Genomic DNA, 23,148 nt, shown 5'->3' with positions numbered 1-23,148 from the left:
ACCCTTTTTAGGATGAGCTTGTGATATAAATACTTAACCAATGCAGGTGTCACAATATCAGGGCTTCCAGGGCTTCCTAGTAAGGTAAGTCTTCCTTCTCCAAAGCGCTTATCTTCAGGCTATGCTTCATGTTAGTTGCTACTACTGCAGTTCGTCCTGTTCTTATTTTGCTTCACGGTTGTTTGCTTCTTGTAAAAATAGTAACTGTTGAATTCTGTCTAGATAATCGTAAGTATCCACCATTTGAAACAAAATTAGTCTCTTCTATTTTTGTTTTGTTGTTTGCCATGCATATCTTGTTTTGTATTACTGTAGACTACTAGGCCAGTTCCACTGATACGGTACTGCTCATGGAAATGATGCTAGTGTTGATCAGAAACCTATGTGGATTATTGTGGATTATACGAACGTTTTAGCATGACAAAGCAGATTGTCTCAACTGAACCTTCTGTGTTAGCATCAATTAGGCAACGACTTTTATTCTAATAATTGCAGCTGTTATCTAGTGCTTGTTCTCTAGCGAATTGCCAGTACCGAGAGTGACGGATCGGGATACAGTGAAGGGATTATACTGTTGCTATGATCTTGATATCACATTTAGTGGACGACAAGAACTTGGCCCTGCTATAAATAAGGCAGTGCTAGGCATGATCTTTGTGCTCTCATTACTCTATTCTCATCGATCATACGCATTCTGTTAAATCTTTAGGCGAAGCCCGGTTCAAGATGGAGAACTTCAGGAGAGGCGTGGAGTTTGGGACGGCCTCCTTCCAGAGATGCCACTCCATGTCCTGTCAAATGGTGATGAAACTTCCCTGCTTGCTTCCTACCCTTCTCGTCATAAGATATATATACTTCTGTTTTCAGCTCTATACATAATATACTATACATAGATCTATGGACCAAGGATGGCAATTTTAACCGCGGGCACGGGTATCCGCGGGTACCGTACCCGTATGGGCAGGGTATGGGCACATTTTTGTACCCATGGGTAAGACCCGTACCCGGCCCGTCAAGTCACGGGTAGGGCATGGGTATATCTCTATACCCGCGGGTATACCCGTACCCTGCCCGTTTATATCTGACATGTGGACCCGTAAAAATCTACTAATGCAGCACAAAGTCAAAGCCTTGAAGATACTAAACGCATCAACTACTTGGGCAAATACCGATTCTAATCCCCTCGTTTCCCTCAGAAGTTATGGACGCCGAGCGAAATCCCAGGCGCCGTCGCGCCGCCCGGCCGCCCGCCCGCCCTTCCCTATTTCACCATCGATGAGTGATTTCTAAGTTTTGATGATTTTCATATTCTCATCTTAGTCATATATCTGTTATTGAGTTGAAATTATTGATTTTTTGGTTAAATATCATGTCGATCAGTAGATGAATTTAAAGTTGTGAACAAACTGTGTTTCTATTTGATCTAATCGCCGGGTACCCGCTGGGTACGGGTAACCCGCGGGTATGGGTGTGGGTAAAGTTTTAGACCCGCGGGCACGGGTATGGGCAGAATTTTGTACCCATTGACTTGACGGGTATGGGTATGGTATTGGTCTACCCGGGCCATACCCGGCCCATTGCCATCCTTGCTATGGACTAATGGTATTATAATATAGTAACTCGCTATAAGTTTTAAGCACTGTTTGTACTATCATTAGCACAACTTGTAGTCACTATGGTGTCCTAAATGTTTCAGCAATAGTATCTCTATCGGCATGCTCTGATTTATGTTTGCTGAATTTCCAAGCAGGCAGAGAGCACACAGATCGATCCGCACAAGCCGGGCGCCCGTCGCAAGGATAAATCGTCATCACGGCGTCCGAAATGCGAAGAGATGGCGGTGATCCCTGAGCAGGCGATGGAGTTCCTTTCTCGGACATGGAACCCCTCCTCCTCGGATCTATTCCAAATACTCTCCCCCAGTGTATGTCTGTCTGCAACTCTACATGGATCACACGTCTTATCACATTTAACGAACAGATGGTGTCGGCATTAGTCACTAATCTTTGAAGCCACTCTTATTATATCTTGTACTAACTCATTCAGACACACTGCATCCGTACTACACGGTTCCCTTGCTTTGCTTCCAAGATTTGTGAACCTTTCTAAAAGTCGAATACCGAAACACGTGCCGTAGTAAATATATTGACATGACTGTACTTTCTTATGCATCTTTCAAGTGTCAATTAAGAATGTTCAGACCAACCTCTGACTGCTGTTTTTCTAATGCCAAGTAGTGTCTGGGAGCACCACCAGAAGGCCACCAGGATCAAGGCGAGACGAAGGAAGAGAAAGACGAAGACAAAGACCTCGACGCGGTTCAATTCGACGGAGGCAAAGGCCAATTGTTCAATCAGATTCAGACATGGGTATGCCATGAACTGTTACACATAGCAAGCTCCTAATGATCTTCCCAGCGAATGAATGATCAACAGTTTTTTGGTTTTTGTCGCACAGAGAGTTCTAGCCAGTGGGAAGACTAGCTCCAAGAAGGGCAAGCATGGACTCAACCAACCTACTTGGGTAAGCATAGAAGAACATAAGAAATTATTCTCACGAGACAATGCTAACATAGCACTATATCCAAATAGTACTTAAAATTACTGAACCCTCTCTGTATTTTCTAACTTGGTGTGATAAATATCATGGTAACCTTTAAGTGCTGAACGTAGTGAGTAAATATTCTTATCTCAACGTGATGAATAAAGATAATTTGTGTGTATAACAGCAGCTGTCAAAGTTAGAAACGTTTTGCCGTTCTAAAATGGCATTCAAATTACTGTATGATGGGTAACTAGTTAAGTCCAAATACTGTGATAGTATGAACATGAGTACAGTTATCGTGTTGTCGGATTTGAGTTTGAGAACAATACTGCATGTTTTGGCAGCTGAACGTCGGACAAATGAGGTCGGTCCTGCGAAGCTATTTCCTGGACAACGTCTCCGTCAGCGGTAGCCGGAGGCGCCGGCGCCGCGACGAGCTCCGTCTGCACTCGGCGCAGGCGCACGCGGCTGTGTCAGTGGCCCAGCTGGCCGCGGCAATCGCCGGCGTCGTCTCTGCATGCGAGCTGCGGAGGGGCGACGGAGACAGCAGCAAACTGGGCGCGGTGCTGGCCTCTGCGGCCGCGCTGGTGGCCACCGTCTGCGCGGAGGCCGCGGAGTCCGCCGGCGCTAACAAGCCGCGCGTGACCTCCGCCGTGAAGACCGGGCTCGAGAGCCGCTCCACAGGCGAGCTTCTCACGCTGACCGCCGCAGCCGCGACGTGCCTCAGGGGAGCCGCCGCGCTGAAGCTCAGGGCCGCAGATGCCAGGGGAATCAGCACCGGCGGCGGTGGTGCCAATGGCAACGGTAACGGCAACGCCCACGCCATGGCCATGAGCATCAGCGCCAGCATCCAGAAAGGCATCACCCTCAGGGTCTGCCTGCCATGTGGTGAGAGCAGTGACACGTCACGGGCGCCATTGTTCAGATGATCGAGTGCAAACCGCAAAGCTAATACCATTCTCCATTGATCGATCGCAGGGAAGGTGCGGGTGAGGACGGTGTCCGTCTTACCCCGGCGCGGCGGCGGCGGCGGCACGCTGGCGCTGAGGCTGGGGAAGAAGCGGCTGCGCGGCGCCTTCGTCACCTACGAAGACCGTAAGACCTCCACGTCTCTTTCGTTTCGTCGTCTACCTGTTGCTTGCTTCGCCATCCATGCAAAGTACTACACCACGCGCGCGCGTCGTCGTCTTCCTCTCGCTTCACCTGCGCGCACGCGCTGCTTGTCGTCTCCCCACGTCCGGCCGCTGGCATGCACCACCTGAAAAGTCTCTTCGATAGCTCAGTCTTGGCTCGCCACACCATGGATCCATGGTCGAGCCGTGGCCGCACGTCGCACTCCGACCACGGACACCGGGGGGTCCGTGTCGACGTTTCGTCTCTACGCGTCTGGCTGTGTACTGACTTCTGTCTCTCTGTCTGTTGGTCGTTTTGTCGTGATACAGACGAGGTCCTCGCGGTGTCGCCGGGCGGCGAGGCGGTGGTCGACGGCAGGAGGTGCTTCGCGGTGGCCCTCAGCACGTCGGCCGGGACAGTGCAGCTGCTGCTGGAGGACCAGACGCACTGCAAGATCTGGAAGGCCGCCATCGAAGGCATGCTATCCGAAGCGAGGCTCAAGCACGCAAAGTAATTTGTAGAGTATATATATATGTGGGTTCTGCAGTTGCCAATGTATATGTAAAAAAATTAAGAGTACGATCAATAAAAATCTACACTCCTGAGTGAAGTGCACATAAGAAAAGTTCAAAACATGCATCAAGTACACGTTAAAATTCCAGTTCAGAATTCAAACGATGAATTGTGAAACAAGTAAAGAGACAAATATAATACTACCAATTAGCACCATTTTTTTCAATATATTTGACAAAACTTTACAATGTTTAAATTCGACCAAAACTAATACGTCCTATATTTTAGCATAGGGGGATTATTAGAAAAACTCGTATGTGTTTTAAATGGTTGCTCACCAATTATTGTGCACTTCCAAAAAAATCCGGACTTTCTCTATACCAGGAAGAGACAAAATGCATTTGGTTCACTGATGCATAATTAGATAGGTAATGAATGGTTGAAGGCATGCAGAGCAGAGCATTAAGCATCCAAAATACAGAAAAATAGGACATTTCACCATAACATTCTTCTATTCTATTTTTAAAGGGACTTCATGGAATACAATGTGAGGACACGAAAACTAACGTGTTGAGCAAGTGTCACACTGTACAGGCAGGCCAGGTATGCAGTTCATCATTAAACAAACAGAAGTTGCTTCAGCAAAGCTGCCTGGTTCTCCATCCATGAAACATTATCTCAGAACTCTGATGGCGTGATAACATCGTCGATCTTGAGAATCATCTTCACCACCTGTGTCGCCAACAAGATTTGTTGCTGCTTTCCAATCAGGGTTTCAAAGACGTCTTGTTCTCTCATGTCGTTTGTCCCAATGTCATTGCAGTCGATGCCACAGTGGGGATTGTTCTCCTGCAGAGGTGGTCAAAATTCAGGCATGTTACTCGAACATCAGGAGGTAAATGATAGGATCATACAAGTGCGTGTGGCATTAGGTTGGTTTAGCCCTTGAGCAATATTATGAAGCAGGCTATATCACAAGCACAAAAAATAATAGGATTTAAGCACATTCATCACACTAGTAGACGTTGCATGGAATCAACAACAACAGATATTACATACTGGAGGCACAGGATTACAGAACCACAATACCTTAACTTGCTGAGATTTCACCTCAGTCAACGTATCAATAGGTGACAAACCACTGTTTTCAGCTAAGGCTAGTGGAATCCCATCCAATGCATCAGCAAACGACCTGATTGCATACTGCAAGCACAAAGAAAACAATTAAACGATATTACATTTTATTGCAACTTAAATGACAAAACTAAGCAATTACCTGCTCGACTCCAGCATACCGATCTGCAGCAGCTTCGACAGCAATTGAGCAAGATATCTCAGCTGAGCCACCGCCATAAACGATAGAGTTATTGCGGATCAGATTCCTAGCCACACACAGAGCGTCATGAATACTTCGCTTGGCCTCCTCAATCATCATTTTGTTGCCTGCATGGTAACGGTTGTTTCTTATGATGGAAATTCCAGTTGCATTTATTTTATAGATTAGTCATGACAAAGGTGCACAGAGTAAGATTCAAAAACAATGCTAGCGGTGACCATCCATTATTTCTTGTACTGATTATGCATGATAAAATACTCTCAAATTAAGATACTGTAACCAACAAAATGATAGGACCGGTGACTTGAATTATGGTCCAAGTAAAAACCAATAGTATATCATAAAATTGCATTCATACATAAAATAATCAATTTGTCCCGATAATTTTGGTTTATTTTTTAAAAGGAGAAGCGGAAGTCACAAATATTCTCATATATTTCAGTGCACGATTTTTATGCTTGCAAGATAGCATACTAGACTCACAATTGAGAGCAGAATAGTGAAACTTGCCACATATATGTAACTGCAAACTTGAAATTCTTTCCACTTTATGTAATGCAAAGTGTCTCTCAATTAAACTGAAAGTAAAAAAACATGAATGACCAAAGAAAAACGTGGAGATATGCACATGCAAACATGAAGAAAAAGACACATCCATCACAACATACCACCACGGATGAAGATAGTCACAGCTCTGGAATTTGCACACTTCTCAATGTAAAGCATCCGATCCTTCGTTGTTCCAAATGACTTCTCTCTAACTAATCCAGCCTGTTTAAGCAAATCATGCAAATATGCAGATCATGTAAACTACAGCTAATACAATACAATAATATTAAACAAAGTGAGCCATTTAATGATTTAATCAGAGCGCACTTCTATAATAAGTACTTCAGAGAATGTGTTATTTCCGCATGGTGAGTTGAAGGCAAAATACCTTCATTGCTAGGTACCGAATAGAAACACAAATTTGCACCATTTGACAAGTGGCAGCTGTACCCAGTTACCAAGAATTGCTTAAAGATTAACATAGGGTTGAGCATTCAATATTCAGTTTATTGTCCTAGGGTCAATCAAGTTAACCTTACAAACCCACATGCAGCCAGTACAAATCAGCACACATCTCAACCTTTACATGATAACATAGTTTATGCTATCTGTATAACGAATTGATTTTTTTATGCGATTACTATTAGGAAATAATAAAAAAATACAAATAGACAGAAAACTCACACAAAGTAACGCGTTAGTCTCCACATATGCTCTCTAGTTTCAGTTACTTAAGATTTCACATGCTCGGGGTTCTAGAATTAGAAAACTATAAATGCCAGTCTACACATTGTACCCAGAATATAAAATCTACAGCAAATCATGCATACTTAGTATTACCCAGAATATACAATCTACATCAAATCATGCATACTGAATATTCCTTGTACTCCCTTGCAACATCGGCACCAAAAAAGAATAAACAACAGTTGTACCTTCCCAAGCTTGTCACGAGTCAACTCTTGGAATCTTGGAACAATTCGCCCCCCTGCAGTCATTTTTCAGATGTTAGATACAGTGTTTATAAGAAATTAAGATTCATGTGGAGAGGTACTCATATGACCTGTAGCTATGGCAATCAATTCTAATTCAACACCACCGACCCATCTGACAGCAGGCAGATTTCTTTGCATAAGCAAATGATTGGCTTCATCGTCGAAACCCCATTGACAGATAACCAAGGATGCCCCAACATCCTACAAAAATGTATGTAAACGTACTTCAGTGCTGACCAAATGAAACGCGCATTGCGATATGATGCAAAGTGAATAGACTTTTGCAAAACTATGCCTTTGTCCTACCATAAAAACATTGATATTTTGGAGGATTTTACCTTGCATTTCTGAACCATTTCATCAAAGTATTTCTGCTCTTGCCCACGCAGCGTCTGGAATTTTTCTACAGTGTCAATGTCAACCTTATGCTTTGTCTTAGGCTTCGGAGGCTCAAATGGGCAGGTCAGAATAGCAATGTTAGCATCCTCGATTCTCTTTGGCATTTGTGGGTGGCTCATGTCTTTGTCAACAGCAATTCCGTATATTAGCTCAGTGTCCTCTAGCTTCCCACCAACCTTGCCTTCAACTTTAATCAAGTCCAAGTTTACATCCTTCCTTTCCAAATCAGCAACAGCAAGGACTGCCTTGACAGCAATCTCAGCAAGCATCCGCTTACAACGGTTAACACTATGGAATATAATCATATATGTTCTATCAGACAAAAGGTGGAAACAAAAACTGAATGCAACATATGGAAATATTAAGGCTATAACAAAAATATGTCCTGGCAGATCAAAACATTGGCTACTCTGAGTTAATAAGTTGCAAGCGAAAATCATATGGCTTACATCTTTGAGGACAGAGTTGTCATGCAGGTCTGCACCAAGGGCTCTATATTTGCAGCAGTGAACTCAAACTTCTTGGAGATACGTTCAAGGTGATCAAAAGCTATCTTTGAGGCCATCTCATAGCCTTCGGCGATTCGTATTGGGTGAATACCACGCTCTAACAGTTTCTCAGCTTGTTCAAGGAGGGACCCGGCCAAGACAACCACCCCAGTGGTACCATCCCCAATTTCATAGTCTTGACTGCGGGAAAGCTCCACCATCAGCTTTGCAATCTGGTTGTCGACATCCATTTGCTCTAGGATTGTCGCTCCGTCGTTTGCTGAAAAATCATCAGGGAAGTACTCATTCATTAAACAGTCAGGAGAGGAAGAAAAGACAGCACTGACACGTAATCTGCATAGGTAGCCACACATTCAACTGTTAATGACATATAAGCCTGGGTCCGAAAATCCACGCAGCATGTCCAAACAGATCCACTCCAAAACCCTAAATAAATAGGCAGCTGCCCTCGTTGCTGTGGCAGTAAAAGGCACGCTTCGGTTGACATTGGTACAGAATAGATGGGCTGAAGAAATATGAAGTTAAGCATCTCCACTTCGCATCCAACGAGCACCAAAAGTGAAGGAAATCATGATATGAATACACTAGCTACAGAAATGCATCCCTTGGTAATTAAATCAAAGCCATTTCCAACGGAACAAACTGTCCTACAAACTTCTAGGTATCAATTCCCCAAAAGAAACTTCTAGATATCAGGAAAGATGCCACAGAGTACCCACCCAAAATCCTAATCATCATCACTGAGACTAGCGCGCCAAGGAACCGCAAAACTAAGCTAATCTAGGATCAGGAAGCAGAGCGGTGTGAGGGGAGTGAGGCGGTTACTGATGGTGACGTCGCCGTCGGGGGACTGGAGAATCTTGTCCATGCCCTTGGGACCGAGGGATGTGCGGAGGATGCGCGCGACTGCCTTGCCGGCGGCGACGTTGGCCTTGTGCGCGTCGAGCCCCCGGAGGCGCGACTTGGCCTCCTGCTCCCTCAGGATGATGAACGGCCGGCCGAACTCGTCGAAGGCCAGCGCCATGGCCGCCGCCGACGATGCCGGCTACGCGCGCGCGGCTCCCTGCTCGGATGGTTCTCGAAGGGTCGGATCGCGCCGGGAGGGGCGGCGGGATGGCCGTGAGCGGGCGCAGTGGCGATCTATGGAGGCCTAGCAAGAACCCTTTCACGAAACTTCCAAAGGATGGGCTGCACCGGTGAATGGGCTGGGCTGGAGAGATGGGCTGAAATATGTTTGTGGGCCGTGGACGATGTTGGAAGCCCATCATCGCCTCCTAAACAAGAGAGGTTCCCCTCGTGAAAAAACAAAAACAAAAGAGAGGTTTGAAATCCGGGCGACGAACTTTTGAACTGACCGGTCCAGCTGCCGGGGGCCCGGGTGGCCTTGACCACTGCTTTGTTCCGAAACTACCCTTGTGCCTTCGCTGCCAAGGATGAGAGAGTTGGTACACGTTGCGTGGGCGATGATGCATGCATGAAGCATATCTTTGGTACTCCGTACTGTATTTACATGAGTGCGGACCATATCGTTTGCGAATTTTATACGATGACGATTCATTGTCCAAAGGGAAGCAGCCAGGGTATTGCGTGAACAAAGACAAAATGCTCAATAGTACACGATTATTACATATTACTCCATCCTTCAATAATTCTTGTTGCGGATTCGAACGTATGGGCAGAAATAACTACTTACCAGACGTACCTAAGTGGTCTAAAGATGGGCGCGGAACAATCTTATCTTTTACTGCACCACTGGTACATGAACTTATCATTCGGATGCAAAATCAAACAAATACTTGCAATGTATTCTCGCGGTACACCAACTTGCATTTCGCGTGCGAACTCATACAAAAATGTGTGAGACCGACACTTGCTTTGCAAAGTTTGAAAAAAAAGGCCCAGCCTAACTTTCAATATTTAGCAGAAACCCTCCCTATTTTTCCGTGCGCAAAAAAGCCCATCGGGTGAATTAGAAGAGGAAATTCCCAAATCCTATCTCTTCAGACCAAATCCCGAACCCTAGTCCACGAGCGACAATGGGACTACGAGCGGAGGCAGTACTATTGTGGATGGGATCGATCTCAAGGTGTACTTGTGCCACGCGGGGCCGCCGTCTAGATGTTGTGGTCGGCACATGTCGCCTCTTCGGCAGCAGTTTCAATGACAAGCAGCAGGAGGAGACCGCCAATGTCTACTGGGATGATGAGTCTAGCAACAGTGCCGACGATGACTAGTGGGAACGTAAGAAATGCAGCTTTTTTCCATCTTTTCTGAATTCTATAGTTGCACCTGCCCTAGAAATGCACTAGATGAAGCAATGCAGTGTAGCTTTCGTACTTAATGTTTTATTCTTTTTATATGAACTTGTGCAGAACACACTGAAGGTGATGCAATGCAGTGAAGAGTTCGAAGACAGTTCAATTCATAAGAGCAATTTAGTTACGAAGCATTTCAATGAAGAAAATGCAGTGTGCGGGGAGGCTCTTCGTGCCATCCCCGGAGGTGCAAATCATGAGGCATCATCACCTAGGTCGAGCTCTAGGTTCTTATCCTAGCTTTCGTCCTCGCCTCCCTCCTCGGTAAAAGGAAAAAATAAGGCCAAGGAAAGGCAACTGCCCACTCATGTCGCATCATACCAAGGTGGTGTTCCTATGATGTGTAGCTAGGTGTCAGAGAGGAATACAAAGAGAGAATGTGGTCCTTTTCGTTAATTCCCAATCCAGCGTGGCAACGCCAAGTGTCGGCCCTCACAACGTTTTGTTTGAATTTGCACACGAATTACAAGTTAGTGTATGTACCACGGGAACACGCTTTGATTGCAAGTATTTATATGAATTTGCACCGGAATGAGAAGTTCACGTGTGAGTGGTGCAATTAACTCAATCATGTCATTTTCCCCCTGGGGGGATATTGTATCAATAGAACAAAATGTTTTTTTGTGTTTGTATAATTCAACCATGTTTGTATTACCATGATGTTTGTCTTTGCAACACACTTGTTTCAAGAGGTTAAAAATCCTGTTATGGAGTACTATTTTTGTAAGAAACCTACAGAAATATCAATGCGTATGCTTCATTCTTATGAATTTCAGCTCAACATATAGAGATTCAAACGAACCGCAAAAAAAATAGAGATTCAAACTTTTTTTTTTGAGGTATAGAGATTCAAACTTTGAGTCATGGAGTCCTTGGACTATCTCTTCTCTCGGCGGCTTTGAATATCTCAGGGGCAAAACCGGCAGTTCGCGAAAAGAACGCCCCCAATCCGATACAATTCCACGACAGCGACGTCTCTCTGCTGTGCCTTCGTCCACACACCGCACGGCTCACGCACGGCAAGCAGAGCGCCGACCTCTCCGTCTGCCCCCTCCCTCTCGCGGTCTCGCCCTTCTAGAACCTTCCATCGCACCCCGCGTTCTCCTGCCGGAGCGGCGGCATGAAGCCCATGGAGAACGTGATCGAGCTCGTGAACCGCATCCAGCGCGCCTGCACCGTGCTCGGGGACCACGGCGGAGACGGCGCCGCCGCCTCTCTCCCCGCCCTCTGGGAGGCGCTCCCCTCCGTCGCCGTCGTCGGAGGCCAGGTCCGCCTCCTCCCGCCTCTCGCCTCTGCTCTCCCCGCCTAGGGTTTTAGTTTCAGGGCTTAATTACCGACACGCTTTGGTTTGATCTTATTTGCGCGCGGTTGCGGTTCGTGCTTGCAGAGTTCGGGGAAGTCGTCCGTGCTGGAGAGCATCGTGGGGCGCGACTTCCTTCCTCGCGGCTCTGGTATGTCCGTGAACTTTCCCGTCTGGCCCGGAGCTCTCGAGTTTTTGTGCCGCGGTTTTCGTGGCTAATTTCGGGTTTGTGCGTTTCGATTCGTAGGGATCGTGACGAGGAGGCCGCTGGTTCTGCAGCTGCACAAGACGAACGAAGGGCAGGAGGATTACGCCCAGTTCCTTCATAACCCCAAGCGCCGGTTCACTGATTTCGGTGAGCTCTCTCTCTCTGCTCCCGCGCGGCACACAGTTTTAGTCATATATAGTTAGGGGTTATTCTGCAATTCAGTAGTAAAGCAGTAGTAGTAAACTAGTAAGGCAGTGCCTTTTTCCCAATGCTTACTGTGATTGTCCGCGCTTTTAGGATAGGAGGTAGTACAACGGAGTGATATTTGCGTTTTGTACGGGCAACATAAATATTATTGCTCAGTTACAGGTTCTGAACATTCAGGCTGGCCAAGTGTTACATAGAAAATGTGCGATTCTGTTGCTTATTAATACGTTTTAACATAGTCTGCACGGATAACACCTGTTGGATGAAGTTCCATATGACTCTTCGCTCTATGTTCACTATGAATCGCACATTGTGCATCTGATTAAGCTGCACAATGTTTGGTACATTGCAATCAGAATCAGGGATCAGATGTGTAGGTGTGGATGCTGCGATTAGCACCATGTCTAAGGCTAAGGCAGATTTAAACGATTTTGTTTGACCAGTACAGGTTGTATTTATTGCTTTTATCTTTGCATCTAGTGCTACCAGTTCAACTATTATGTGCTTGTGATAAGGCTGATTTGCATATTGCAACAAGTATCCAAAAACACCATGCCTGACATTTTTCTAGAAAAAACGACGATTGCCTGTAATGAATTTTGAATACTTTTAGTTTTTTTTTTCCGAGACTGTACTTTCAGCATTTTCAGTATTGGGAAGCGACTCAAGTTGATGAGAAACTTAGTGCTTACTTGCATTAACGTTTGTTGTATATAGCTCTTGTGAGGAAGGAAATCGAAGATGAAACTGATAGGTTGACAGGGAGAACAAAACAAATATCTCCAGTTCCTATCCATCTCAGCATATACTCACCAAAAGGTACTATACCGGTATACCCTGGTTACAACTTAGTGGTGCTTATTTCATACATTGAAGGATAACATTGCTGCTGGTCTATACTTAATGTAAATTTTCACTTTGTTGTATATGAATATCTCTGTATTTTCTCTACTTGACAACAGTAGCCATGTATATTTGATTTACTTATTATATTTTCATGGTGTTTTTTATATATAGTCCTTTACCTTTTCGTAAAATGAAAGTAGAGACCTTGATTTATATAGACAGTGGCATTCATGCAGCTCATGCGTCTTCTTGATGTCTTAATCTTTTTTTTTTTTCTGTAGAGGCCATCTTTTGAATCTTCTTGATTAATAATTTATTGTATTCAATGACTATTGCAGTTGTCAACTTAACATTGATTGATCTGCCGGGTCTAACTAAGGTTGCGATAGGTATGGAGTGTCTATCTATTTATATTCTCTAATTTATGCGATGATCACCAGGAATTCATCATGTTGCCATCTTTTTCAGATGGACAGCCTGAAAGCATTGCGCAGGATATTGAAAATATGGTGCACTTATATGTTGACAAGGTACTGACATTGCTTCAATTGGTGCACATGCGATATATAAGATGTTCTTGTTGATGTTTACCTATGCAGTAACACATTCATATCCTCTTCTGTAGCCAAACTGTATTATACTTGCTATATCTCCTGCTAATCAAGATATAGCAACATCTGATGCCATTAAGCTTGCTCGGGATGTTGATCCAACTGGTATGAACCAAATTTGTGCACTTATTTTGCTGTGATCTACTAATTCAATTACCTGATGATAGCTTCAGCATGATGTTGAAGAATTATGTATGTGTACTATTGCTGTGCATACCTACCATATTTTTAACAACATAATCATCTTTTGGAAGAAACTTGGTGCATCATTCAGCATGGTTTTGGTACAAACCCTAGATTATGATGTTCTATATTTGATTGCTGAGCTATGAGGAATATACATTCACTCCAATGGCTTAGGTTCTCATTTCTCATATTTTATGGCTTGTTATTTTTATATTGTGATATATTCCCGCAATGACACAACTATATTTGTTCAATTTTATGGCATATTTCTTGGTCAGTGATCATTTTTAATTCTCTTAGGTGAAAGAACCTTTGGTGTGTTGACTAAGCTTGATTTGATGGACAAGGGAACAGATGCACTTGATGTATGTTTCTGTTTACTCTATTTTTCCGTGTGCATTTTGGCCTTATTATGGACCTTTAATTCCCAACACCCGTTCTTCTCACTAAGGTTCTTGAAGGAAGAGCTTACAGGCTACAGCACCCTTGGGTTGGAATTGTTAACCGTTCACAAGCAGATATCAACAAGAATGTTGACATGATTCTTGCTAGGAGAAAAGAGCAAGAGTTCTTTGAGTCTAGTCCTGAATATGCTCATTTAGCCAGCAGGATGGGTTCAGAATATCTTGCTAAACTTCTTTCACAGGTTCAAAAAGTTCTAGTGTTTTCATTTATTGTCTTGCCAATTTAGCAATGAGCTCATCATGCAAATCATGTTTCTATCTGACAGCAACTGGAGGCAGTGATCAGGGCACGCATTCCAAGCATCACATCTTTGATAAACAAAACTATTGATGATCTTGAATCTGAGATGAATCACCTTGGAAGACCTATTGGATCTGACGCTGGGGTAATTAACTGAACTGTTGAGCTAAATTGCGTTGTATTCAAACAGAAAAAATGTGACATCATGTATCTACTTGTGCAGGCTCAGATATACCTAATCTTGGAGCTTTGCCGTGCATTTGACAAAATATTTAAAGAACATCTTGATGGAGGGTAAATTTTATTTTAACTATTTCATGGCTTAATTTTCTAACTGTTCACTCACATTTGTTATTTTTGTGATCTGTAATGTGGATGTAAAAACTATGCAGACGATCTGGTGGGGATCAAATTTACGGGGTATTCGATAACCAACTCCCTGCTGCTCTGCTGAAGCTTCCATTTGACCGCTACCTCTCTTTGCAAAATGTTAAACGAGTTGTTTCACAAGCTGATGGTTATCAGCCTCATTTAATTGCTCCTGAGCAAGGGTACCGTCGACTAATCGAGTCTGGTCTCAATTATTTTAGAGGGCCAGCAGAAGCTTCTGTAGATGCTGTAAGAATTCTCTTCCTGTACCCCTAAAAAAAGGAATACTCATGTGGTTGCCTGGTTTGCTATGTTTCTTCCACTAAGTCCCTTTTATTATCACTGCAGGTGCATAATGTTTTGAAAGAGCTGGTAAGGAAATCAATTGGAGAGACTGAGGTTGGTTATCTGGCACCAACTTTCCATATTTCCACGTGTACTTTTTTTTCTAGAGATATGTAATTCCTTGGATGATATTGCATCACCAGGAATTGAGAAGATTTCCCACTCTTCAAAGGGAGCTTGCTGCTGCATGCTACCACTCCTTGGAGAGATTCCGTGAAGATGGTCGAAAAACTACTGTACGATTGGTTGATATGGAAGCAACGTACTTGACAGTGGAGTTCTTCCGCAAGCTTCCACAGGAAGTGGACAGGGCTGGAACTGAAAACCCTCCCTCTCCTTCTTCTGATCGCTACACTGACGCACACTTCAGGAGGATTGCTTCAAATGTATCCTCGTACATTGGCATGGTATCTGATACACTGAAGAATACTATCCCCAAGGCTGTTGTTCACTGTCAAGTCCGGGAAGCCAAGCGGTCTTTGCTGAACAATTTCTATACTCAATTGGGTGGCAAAGATGTAAGTGTCTTGTTTTGTTGTCTATATGTTCATTTCTGCTCCGTTCATTCCTTTCAGCAATCAATTTCTTGTGTAGGCTACGCAGCTCTCACTACTCCTTGATGAGGATCCTACACTTATGGACCGCAGGCAGCAATGCTTTAAGAGGCTTGAGCTATACAAGTCTGCCAGGGATGAGATTGACGCGGTTTCATGGTCGCGGTGAAGATAACATGTTACGTGCTTCCTTATCTGAATGCATTTACTTGACAAATGCAGAATGAGTTATTCTAGATTTAAGTTGCCGAGTCTTAGTTTACAGATCAGTTAGTGTGATGTACATAACTTTTAGCTATTGGTATGAATAGTAGTAGTGTTTTTTTGTATGTATGCCTTATTGGCGATTAGGAACACCGCACATACTTCTAAGCATGGTTGTTTATTCTACTTTTAGTATTAGGATGCACATGTTGATCTTTCGCAATCTATGTGCATACTTCTAAGCACAGGTTATGATCTTTCACAATCTCAGTGCAGACTTCTAACCACCAACTAGAGTTCTCGTTTCTGGTACTTTTACTAGGTTGCATATGTTGGTTCTCAACTCTCAAGGAGCTCTCAAGTTCCAACCTCCACTTTTAAAGGGGCCCTATGTTTCCTTACTGTAGACTCGGGAATTTAGATTTGCAATTTCCCTTTTTGAGGGTATTTTACCTGTTTTCCATTTCAGCCTATTTTATTTTTCAGAATGTCAGACCATTTTGCATCGTTTTTAGGCGATTTTGCCTCTTTTCCTTTTGCCCTTCTTTCAGTTTTGAGACTCTCCGACCATTCTTTAGCCTTTTTTTTTGAACTGACAATTCATTAGCTGTTAGTACTATGTACTAACCGTCCTGGCCTTATAAAAGAGAAAAGGTAACCGTCCTGGTCTGATTGATTCATTCATATAGTCGAGTGGTGCTCCTGTCATGATATACTAGTCCTTAGATTTAGTTCTGGGACACTCGTATTTCCAGAGTTGCTGGCCATCAATTAGACAACAGCCACGCGGTAGGTAATGCCGACACTTCGTTTGAACATATTTTATACTACATGTATGGCTCGTCTGCTGTCTATAATTTGATATCTGTATCTTCTCAGAGTTTCCAAAAGAAGGATTTGAGTTAGATGAGCCAGGTCAAATTGTTCCTGGTTCTTCTGTTTCTGGTTGCATCGGTTCCACGCCACGGGATACATGTTACCTGCATTTTGTCCTGTCATCTACTTATCTTCGCTGGACTTGACTTTGACTTCTGCAGTGCGCTATGTTGAACTGACTTTTGGTCTCTGTGGTGATTCTTCACCTGGTATTTAGTAGAGATTCCACGCTTTCTAGATCTACGTTTTCTTTCCCAGTGGTCTTTCCTTGAGTACCTTGCGTAGAAGGGATCTTCTAGTTACCAGAATTTGACTTATTCATGCCAAGAGAAGTATTACTTCCACTGGTAACCACACAAGACTTGAGTAACGTCTATCAGTCAATTCTCTCTCCTTAGTTTTCTGCATTGGTATGAGAGTTGATCTGCTTAATAGTATGGAATGAGCCCGTCTTTATACTGACATAAGAATTCAGTAGAACCTTTTTTTTTTTTTGAAACCGAGGTAAAAGCTTTGCCTCATTCATTAATTAAGAAGAAGGTGTCCAGTTTTTAGGAGGAAACCGGGCAAAAACCTACAACCACAGGGCCAAGCCCACACAAGCAACACTTACACACTCCCGCAACCGAGTCTAACAAGAGACCCGAACAACAAAGCCCCACCGACTCAAGTAAATACAAGAGAACACAATGTGACCCGAACAAGCACTCACTACCCAACACTTCAGCACCGCGCCAACAAAGACTGACCGTGACATTGGGGGGCCATCAATCAATTGTGGATCCAGGGTATGCAGTAGCCAATGTGGCAAGAAAGTCACAGACCTCTCTGGCGACAATGGCACCGGGCACCGCAGCCAACAACCCTGACTTAGCAACCCCATCACCAAAAGGGGCTACAAGCATGTCGACTGCATCATCAACAACATTACTCTTCTCAGAGCCAAGAGCCTGACTCAACGGAGATGCCACAACTGAGATCTCGTGCAAATCATTCCTCACTTCGTTGGCACAAGGAGGCATAACCACAACACCACACAACTTCTGGAGCTCAGGCATGACCTGCATGACTGGGGCCATGACCGCCGAGCATGCCCCAACACGAGGAGAGAAACAACCATAGAGGTCCGCTCCGTTAGCGCCCACCTTACCAACATCAGGTAAAACCAAAGGATCGTCAGGTGTCCGAGAGAGCCTACCCAATGTAGCTTCTGCACGCTCCAGAAAGCCTCCAAGCGCAAGCACCCAGCCGTGCAAGGAGTCAACAACGTCGAGAAGAGGACGGACAACCTCCTGCAACAACACAGCTTGCTTCTCCAAAGCGGATTGCATATCCGCTGAGGTCGAAGAGCCAACAGGAGCAGGAGCAGAAACAACTGATGCCCAAGACCGATGATAAGAAGGCACATTGGACGGGAGCGGGACCTCAACCTGGGCACGGCAAGGAGCATGTTCTTGGCGGGGCGACGACACGGTAGGGCCTGTCAATGAGCTGAGAGGACGCCAAGCGTTACGGCAGTCACGGGCCCGATGGCCGTTCTCAAGGCATCTAGAGCACCTGAAGGGATCACAACAAATAGCAGCACGGTGACCAAGAACCAGGCATTCAGTAGAACCTATCATTCATGGATTACTGGGTATATAGTTGCAGAGAATTGTTTTATTTCCTTTCGGAACTGAACTGTCTTTAAAAAAACTGAACTATTGTTGTTGCCGATTCATAATAACGTTATATACTTGTCACAACGAAAATTTCCGACAGTAGTAATTGTTGGCGGCAGCAGGCATAAATGGACATGCGATGTGTCGCAGTTGGTCGTGATTGTAATGTCCCAACAAACGATCTTCAAAACCTCCTTATGGATAAGTAGACAATTATATTAAGAGCGTAAAGAGATGATCCGCGGTTGTTGGTCAATTATACTCCTAGCAATTTACAACTCTTGTAGTACGGAGTAGCATCTTTGCATGTGACGGCCGGCCATAGCCCAACGAGCGACGCCTAAACACTAGTGTGAGTAGTAGTTGTGCAGATTTGGGTTTGCTGGTCGTGTGCTCCTGCCTCCCCTATTCGCTGCTCTTGCACGGGTTGTGCCAAGCCACTCCCTAAAACCGTCTAACGACTGAAGCACATGGCTAACCCAAACATGTAGCTATTGCACGGCATGCTATTTTTTTTTTAGAAACACAGTCAAACACAGACGCTCATATACACGCGTATATACTCATCCCTATGAACGTACACACGCACACCCCACCCCTATGAGCACCTCCGGAAGACTGAGCCGGCAGATTGGATATTGAAATTGACGAAGTCACCCCAGGCACCTCGTTGTCAATGGGAACGTCGCCTACCACTGAATAAATATTCCGCCTTTATGAGACACACAAATGTTAAACTTAGGGTTTGAACTCTGGTGGACTGGGGGTACAACCATCTTCCTAACCACCCAACCTCAGGTTGGTTCTCCACGGCATGCTATTTCTCATCTAGGGCATTTTGGTTTGCGGAATTTCTAAAATACTCCCTCCGTCCCATGAAATATGTCTTAACTTTGCCTGATCTAGACACTGGGTACATGAACATAAAGAATGTAGAAATAGGGCATCATGGCATCCGTTAGACATTAGAAGGATTGAAACCGCAAGAATCCTACAGAAATGTATAACACACATTGTTTAGTTATGTTGCATGAAAAAACACAAGATTGTTATGAACGATTAGACAAAGGAGATCTTTTTCATAGATCGGAACCAATGGGAATTTTCCTTTAGAATTGCATATAAAGTAGACCATGCGAAAAAAATCTTATGTATTCTAACAAGCTGCATACACATATTACTAAGGAATAGAATCCTCCAATGCTCCTATAAATCTATTTGAACCAATGAGACTATACATTTAGTCCATGACGATTAGGTAAAAAAATAGAGCCAATTCTTGTTGCTGAACTGTTGCAACTCTAAAAAAAATCATCTCATCGTCATTTTGAGGGCTCCTTTGATTCACATGATTTCCAAAATGCATGAACCGTAAAGACACGTGAATAGTATGTCATTTCTTCTTCGATTCTCTAGGATTGTAAAACTATAGAATGAGCACCAAAGAGGGTTTAACACGTCGACATGAAAACAAACGAATTGTAGAAAGAAGATTTATAGATGCAAATGTCCTCCAAAATAGAGTACAAAGGAATCCACTGGAAAACTCCGAAGGAATCCAATGCAATGAACCAAGCAAGTTACACCAGAATTTCCAAAGAATCAAATTATATGAGTCAAAAAACAGCCCACATAGGAAAAAAATCAAAATGATTCTTTTTTTAAGGATTCAACCCGTGAAATTCCTATAAAGTAAATTAAGAATCCCTAGAAGATGTTTTTCGTAGCCTCTGCCAATAATGGATAGAGACAATATCACACATACCAAAAATGGTGCCAATTGCCAAAATGTTGATACCAAAAAGACCGAGGTCGAACAGATCGGCTTACAAGTTACAACACGGAAGTAACCTGATAGACATATAGTCAAAATATAGCTAGCTTATGCAGTATCAATGAGAAAAATGAAAGTTCAAACACAATCTATCAAAGACAAAGAACATTGATCTTCAAGAAGGTGAGGATCTAGATACAACAACGTCGCCAACAAAAGTGAAGACATATAAAAGCAATATCACAACTCATGACATTGCTAAATAAAGACTGAGCATAACCTTAGGGGCGAAGCTCCCAATAGGGCAAGGTATGGAAGCCGCCCTACCTTGATTTTTGATGAATACATTTAGATGCGCGTGTTTTTTCTGAAAATTTTGAGTGGTCATACGTTAAAAATAGACTCCGTATGAGAAAGTTATGCTTGTTTCCGTGAACACTACGCAAAATCGACTGCAAATCAAAAACATAGACTATTATCTCCAAACATAGACTCATATTCTATGTTCAGTATGAATAACATTGCTTGATAACATAGATTTATTATTGATTGGACCTTAGTATATACACGATAAGTTCTAGTTATTCATTATTTATACTCGCGAAATTGGAGACTTTCGAGATTTCTAGATATTTAAAAGGCATGCCATATTTTCTTCGACCGCATTATCACTCCATTAAGATGTCATTGGTTTTACACATAGCGGCATTAACAATTGAAAGAAATTTTCCGCAACAAAGATAATCAAGACCGAGTTATGCATCAAATGAGAGATAATCAAACATCTTAATTGTTTGAATTACATTAGATTTTTAAAAAAGAGGTAAAGCTTAGCCATTGAGTAGGCATTATTGGTATGTTTTTTAGGTTCTATTTATAATAAAATATGTTTTTATTTTTATTGTATTTAGTGATTGTGTTTGAACCATATGCATCATTATTATTTTAAGACTATTTTGGCATTTGCATTCTTAAAAGTTCGTCCTACCTTAAAAAAATTTGTCCTTCGCCACTGCATAACCTCATGCTTTGGATATCCCCAGCTTTTCTCGAGAAAATTCAAAAGCTTTTTGGTTTGGAGTTATTGATAAGAAAACTTTGATACAAGCCTAGAGAGAATCAGAGATAACACCCGAATACAATGCGACACTCTACACTCTAGGCCGAGAGAGCACTGCCGAAAGACCCAAAACCCCATGCTGCGGCCCACAACTTTGCCTTCGCCCTATATCGTGTCAAGGTCACCGAAACCCCATGCCAACCTCGGATGGCTATCGCCTGTGAGAAGGACACGACTCAATCCGGCTGCTCTGATCAAGGCCTCCTTGGTTCACAGATTTTCTAAGAGTTCTAAACAATCTTCTTTGAGTTCTTTGGTAAAATCTGTTTGCTATATGTGGGATCCGAAATCATGCTATGTGTGGGATCTGAAATCATATGAACCTTTGTTATTGACCACCATGTGCGCTCTCCTGTCCGCCACGCGCCGGGGAGGAGCGGTAGCATCGCGCGCAGTCGCTGTTGGCATGTCGCGGTCGCGGGAGCGCCTGACGCCGATCCGACGACCCGTCCGCGTCGGCGTCGGCGTCTCGCTCGCGGTCGCGGTCCGCTCCTCTCCTCCCCCTCGCCGCGAATAAATCTATGTTGAACTGTTCCGCGTCCAAGGAGCAGGCACGTCGACCGGAGCGGGAACAGTCGGGATCTGACGGGACTGTGATGAGCCGTGAGCGTGTGCCCGACGCGAATACTTGACGCACGTCGGAGAGAGGAAGCTTCGGTTCTTGGTTGCCCATGCCCTTCGTGGAAGCGATGGTACGGCACCAGGCGCTTGTTCCTTCCGCTAGCGACGTATCTGATCCCAAGTTCAGATCTTGTGGATATGGGCGATCCCCAAATGCATTCTTTACTTACGATTACATTTTCGTGAAGGGAAAATGACTTGCTTGCAAATCGAATACGTGGACATTTAGTCTCGAACTTTCTTCATAAAAGAGCTCACATCCTATCTTTCCAAATACACTTTAAAATAACAAAAAAAGTTTTTCCCTCATAGCAGGGAAATCGAGTCCAATAATATTAAGCACATGTTATCCTAATTTTTTACATGCACTTAGATTATTGGAGGTGGAAGAATTAAAGAGATACGTTTGTTTACATCTTCCCAATACAATTTTCTCTTCTTTTACTAACATGTCTTGAAAATCCCATACGACCACTTAGTTTGTGGACAGAGGAAAAGTATGTAATAATTCCAAGTGCAAATAAGCTAGCCAGGACACACTTATGTATGAGTCCGCACGCACTAGAGCCGTTGATCATGCTCGCAACAATTTCCCACCCGTGGGCCCCACCATGCCACATGTCATGAGGGAGATATATTTTGAATATCGAAGGACACACCTCTCGCTCTTCATTTGTGTTCCTCTTTTTTCCTATTCGTTGTGCTTGCTAGGGTTTCGGTAGAGGCCATGAACGCCGCGATGAGCTCGTCGGCGGAGAGTGATTCTGAACTGCTAATACACATGAACAATGTATATTTGAGGAGCTCATTTACATCCCCCTTCTCTCCTAGCTACTATTCCGCAGAGAGCTCCTCATAGTTTTGGGCCAAGCTGAGGCCATCTCCGGCGGCGATGCCATACACGAGTGGATGAGGCAAGGCTCTGGACTCCATAGTTTATATATTCAGTGTAGATCTTTGTCTTACGTGGCGAATGGGAGTAGGACACTCAATTTTGGCAGCCATAACTAGTGCAACCTATAATTCTTATTCTTCTTCGTGCGTTGAGCTAGTGCGCATGGAGGAGTTGACCAAGGAATCTCTCATAATAAGGCTTAGCTCGTGAGCTCGTCTGCCCTGGTGCGATGCTGGGCAGTGTTACTTGTGCTCCTCCGATGTACTCCCAGGGAGGGAGGATGAAGAGAACGTGCTCGAGGTGAGCTTCTTCAGGAAAAGCCTCCATCTCCAGGTTTGTAGTCTTGTCGATGGCCCTTTGTTCTTGGTTGGTCTTGGTGGCGAGGGAGAGGAG

General features: G+C 43.9%; 3 protein-coding genes across 3 annotated transcripts; 2 read left to right on the top strand and 1 right to left on the bottom strand.

Moving 5' to 3' along the window:
* Positions 1-656: 656 nt before the first annotated feature.
* Positions 657-4,267, top strand: LOC127310539 (uncharacterized). Its single transcript, XM_051341210.2, has 7 exons — positions 657-801; positions 1,751-1,924; positions 2,238-2,369; positions 2,458-2,523; positions 2,889-3,432; positions 3,523-3,639; positions 3,987-4,267. The coding sequence occupies exons 1-7, from the start codon at positions 727-729 to the stop codon at positions 4,169-4,171; spliced, it is 1,293 nt and encodes a 430-aa protein (XP_051197170.1). The 5' UTR covers positions 657-726; the 3' UTR covers positions 4,172-4,267.
* Positions 4,268-4,556: 289 nt separating this feature from the next.
* Positions 4,557-9,092, bottom strand: LOC127310529 (T-complex protein 1 subunit epsilon). The gene is made up of 9 exons (XM_051341200.2): positions 8,784-9,092; positions 7,899-8,217; positions 7,389-7,737; positions 7,119-7,251; positions 6,991-7,043; positions 6,175-6,277; positions 5,447-5,613; positions 5,260-5,373; positions 4,557-5,019 (listed from the first exon to the last, which is right to left on the bottom strand). The coding sequence occupies exons 1-9, from the start codon at positions 8,980-8,982 to the stop codon at positions 4,849-4,851; spliced, it is 1,608 nt and encodes a 535-aa protein (XP_051197160.1). The 5' UTR covers positions 8,983-9,092; the 3' UTR covers positions 4,557-4,848.
* A 2,183-nt stretch (positions 9,093-11,275) lies between these two features.
* LOC127310518 (phragmoplastin DRP1E) lies at positions 11,276-16,073 on the top strand. The gene is made up of 15 exons (XM_051341190.2): positions 11,276-11,540; positions 11,661-11,724; positions 11,821-11,928; positions 12,706-12,807; positions 13,173-13,223; positions 13,303-13,364; positions 13,460-13,550; positions 13,932-13,996; positions 14,083-14,277; positions 14,362-14,481; positions 14,560-14,630; positions 14,729-14,954; positions 15,054-15,104; positions 15,194-15,568; positions 15,645-16,073. The coding sequence occupies exons 1-15, from the start codon at positions 11,394-11,396 to the stop codon at positions 15,771-15,773; spliced, it is 1,857 nt and encodes a 618-aa protein (XP_051197150.1). The 5' UTR covers positions 11,276-11,393; the 3' UTR covers positions 15,774-16,073.
* The last annotated feature ends 7,075 nt before the right edge of the window (positions 16,074-23,148 follow it).

The sequence above is a fragment of the Lolium perenne genome, chromosome 1 (genome assembly GCF_019359855.2).
Source record: "Lolium perenne isolate Kyuss_39 chromosome 1, Kyuss_2.0, whole genome shotgun sequence".
NCBI lineage: Eukaryota > Viridiplantae > Streptophyta > Magnoliopsida > Poales > Poaceae > Lolium > Lolium perenne.
The sequence above is the reverse complement of the archived record's forward strand: the minus strand, read 5'-3'. Positions and strand labels throughout refer to the sequence as shown.

What these genes read in the sequence shown, in the direction of transcription:
- LOC127310539 (XM_051341210.2), top strand. Translation starts at nt 727, where the DNA reads ATGGAGAACTTCAGGAGAGGCGTGGAGTTTGGGACGGCCTCCTTCCAG. An exon ending in TCCAAATACTCTCCCCCAGT is followed by an intron (nt 1,925 to 2,237) that starts GTATGTCTGTCT and finishes AATGCCAAGTAG; the next exon opens with TGTCTGGGAGCACCACCAGA. An exon ending in CTTCGTCACCTACGAAGACC is followed by an intron (nt 3,640 to 3,986) that starts GTAAGACCTCCA and finishes GTCGTGATACAG; the next exon opens with ACGAGGTCCTCGCGGTGTCG.
- LOC127310529 (XM_051341200.2), bottom strand. Translation starts at nt 8,982, where the DNA reads ATGGCGCTGGCCTTCGACGAGTTCGGCCGGCCGTTCATCATCCTGAGG. An exon ending in CGACGGCGACGTCACCATCA is followed by an intron (nt 8,218 to 8,783) that starts GTAACCGCCTCA and finishes ATGATTTTTCAG; the next exon opens with CAAACGACGGAGCGACAATC. An exon ending in GACTATCTTCATCCGTGGTG is followed by an intron (nt 5,614 to 6,174) that starts GTATGTTGTGAT and finishes GTTACCATGCAG; the next exon opens with GCAACAAAATGATGATTGAG.
- LOC127310518 (XM_051341190.2), top strand. Translation starts at nt 11,394, where the DNA reads ATGAAGCCCATGGAGAACGTGATCGAGCTCGTGAACCGCATCCAGCGC. An exon ending in CTTCCTTCCTCGCGGCTCTG is followed by an intron (nt 11,725 to 11,820) that starts GTATGTCCGTGA and finishes TTCGATTCGTAG; the next exon opens with GGATCGTGACGAGGAGGCCG. An exon ending in TTGCTAAACTTCTTTCACAG is followed by an intron (nt 14,278 to 14,361) that starts GTTCAAAAAGTT and finishes TCTATCTGACAG; the next exon opens with CAACTGGAGGCAGTGATCAG.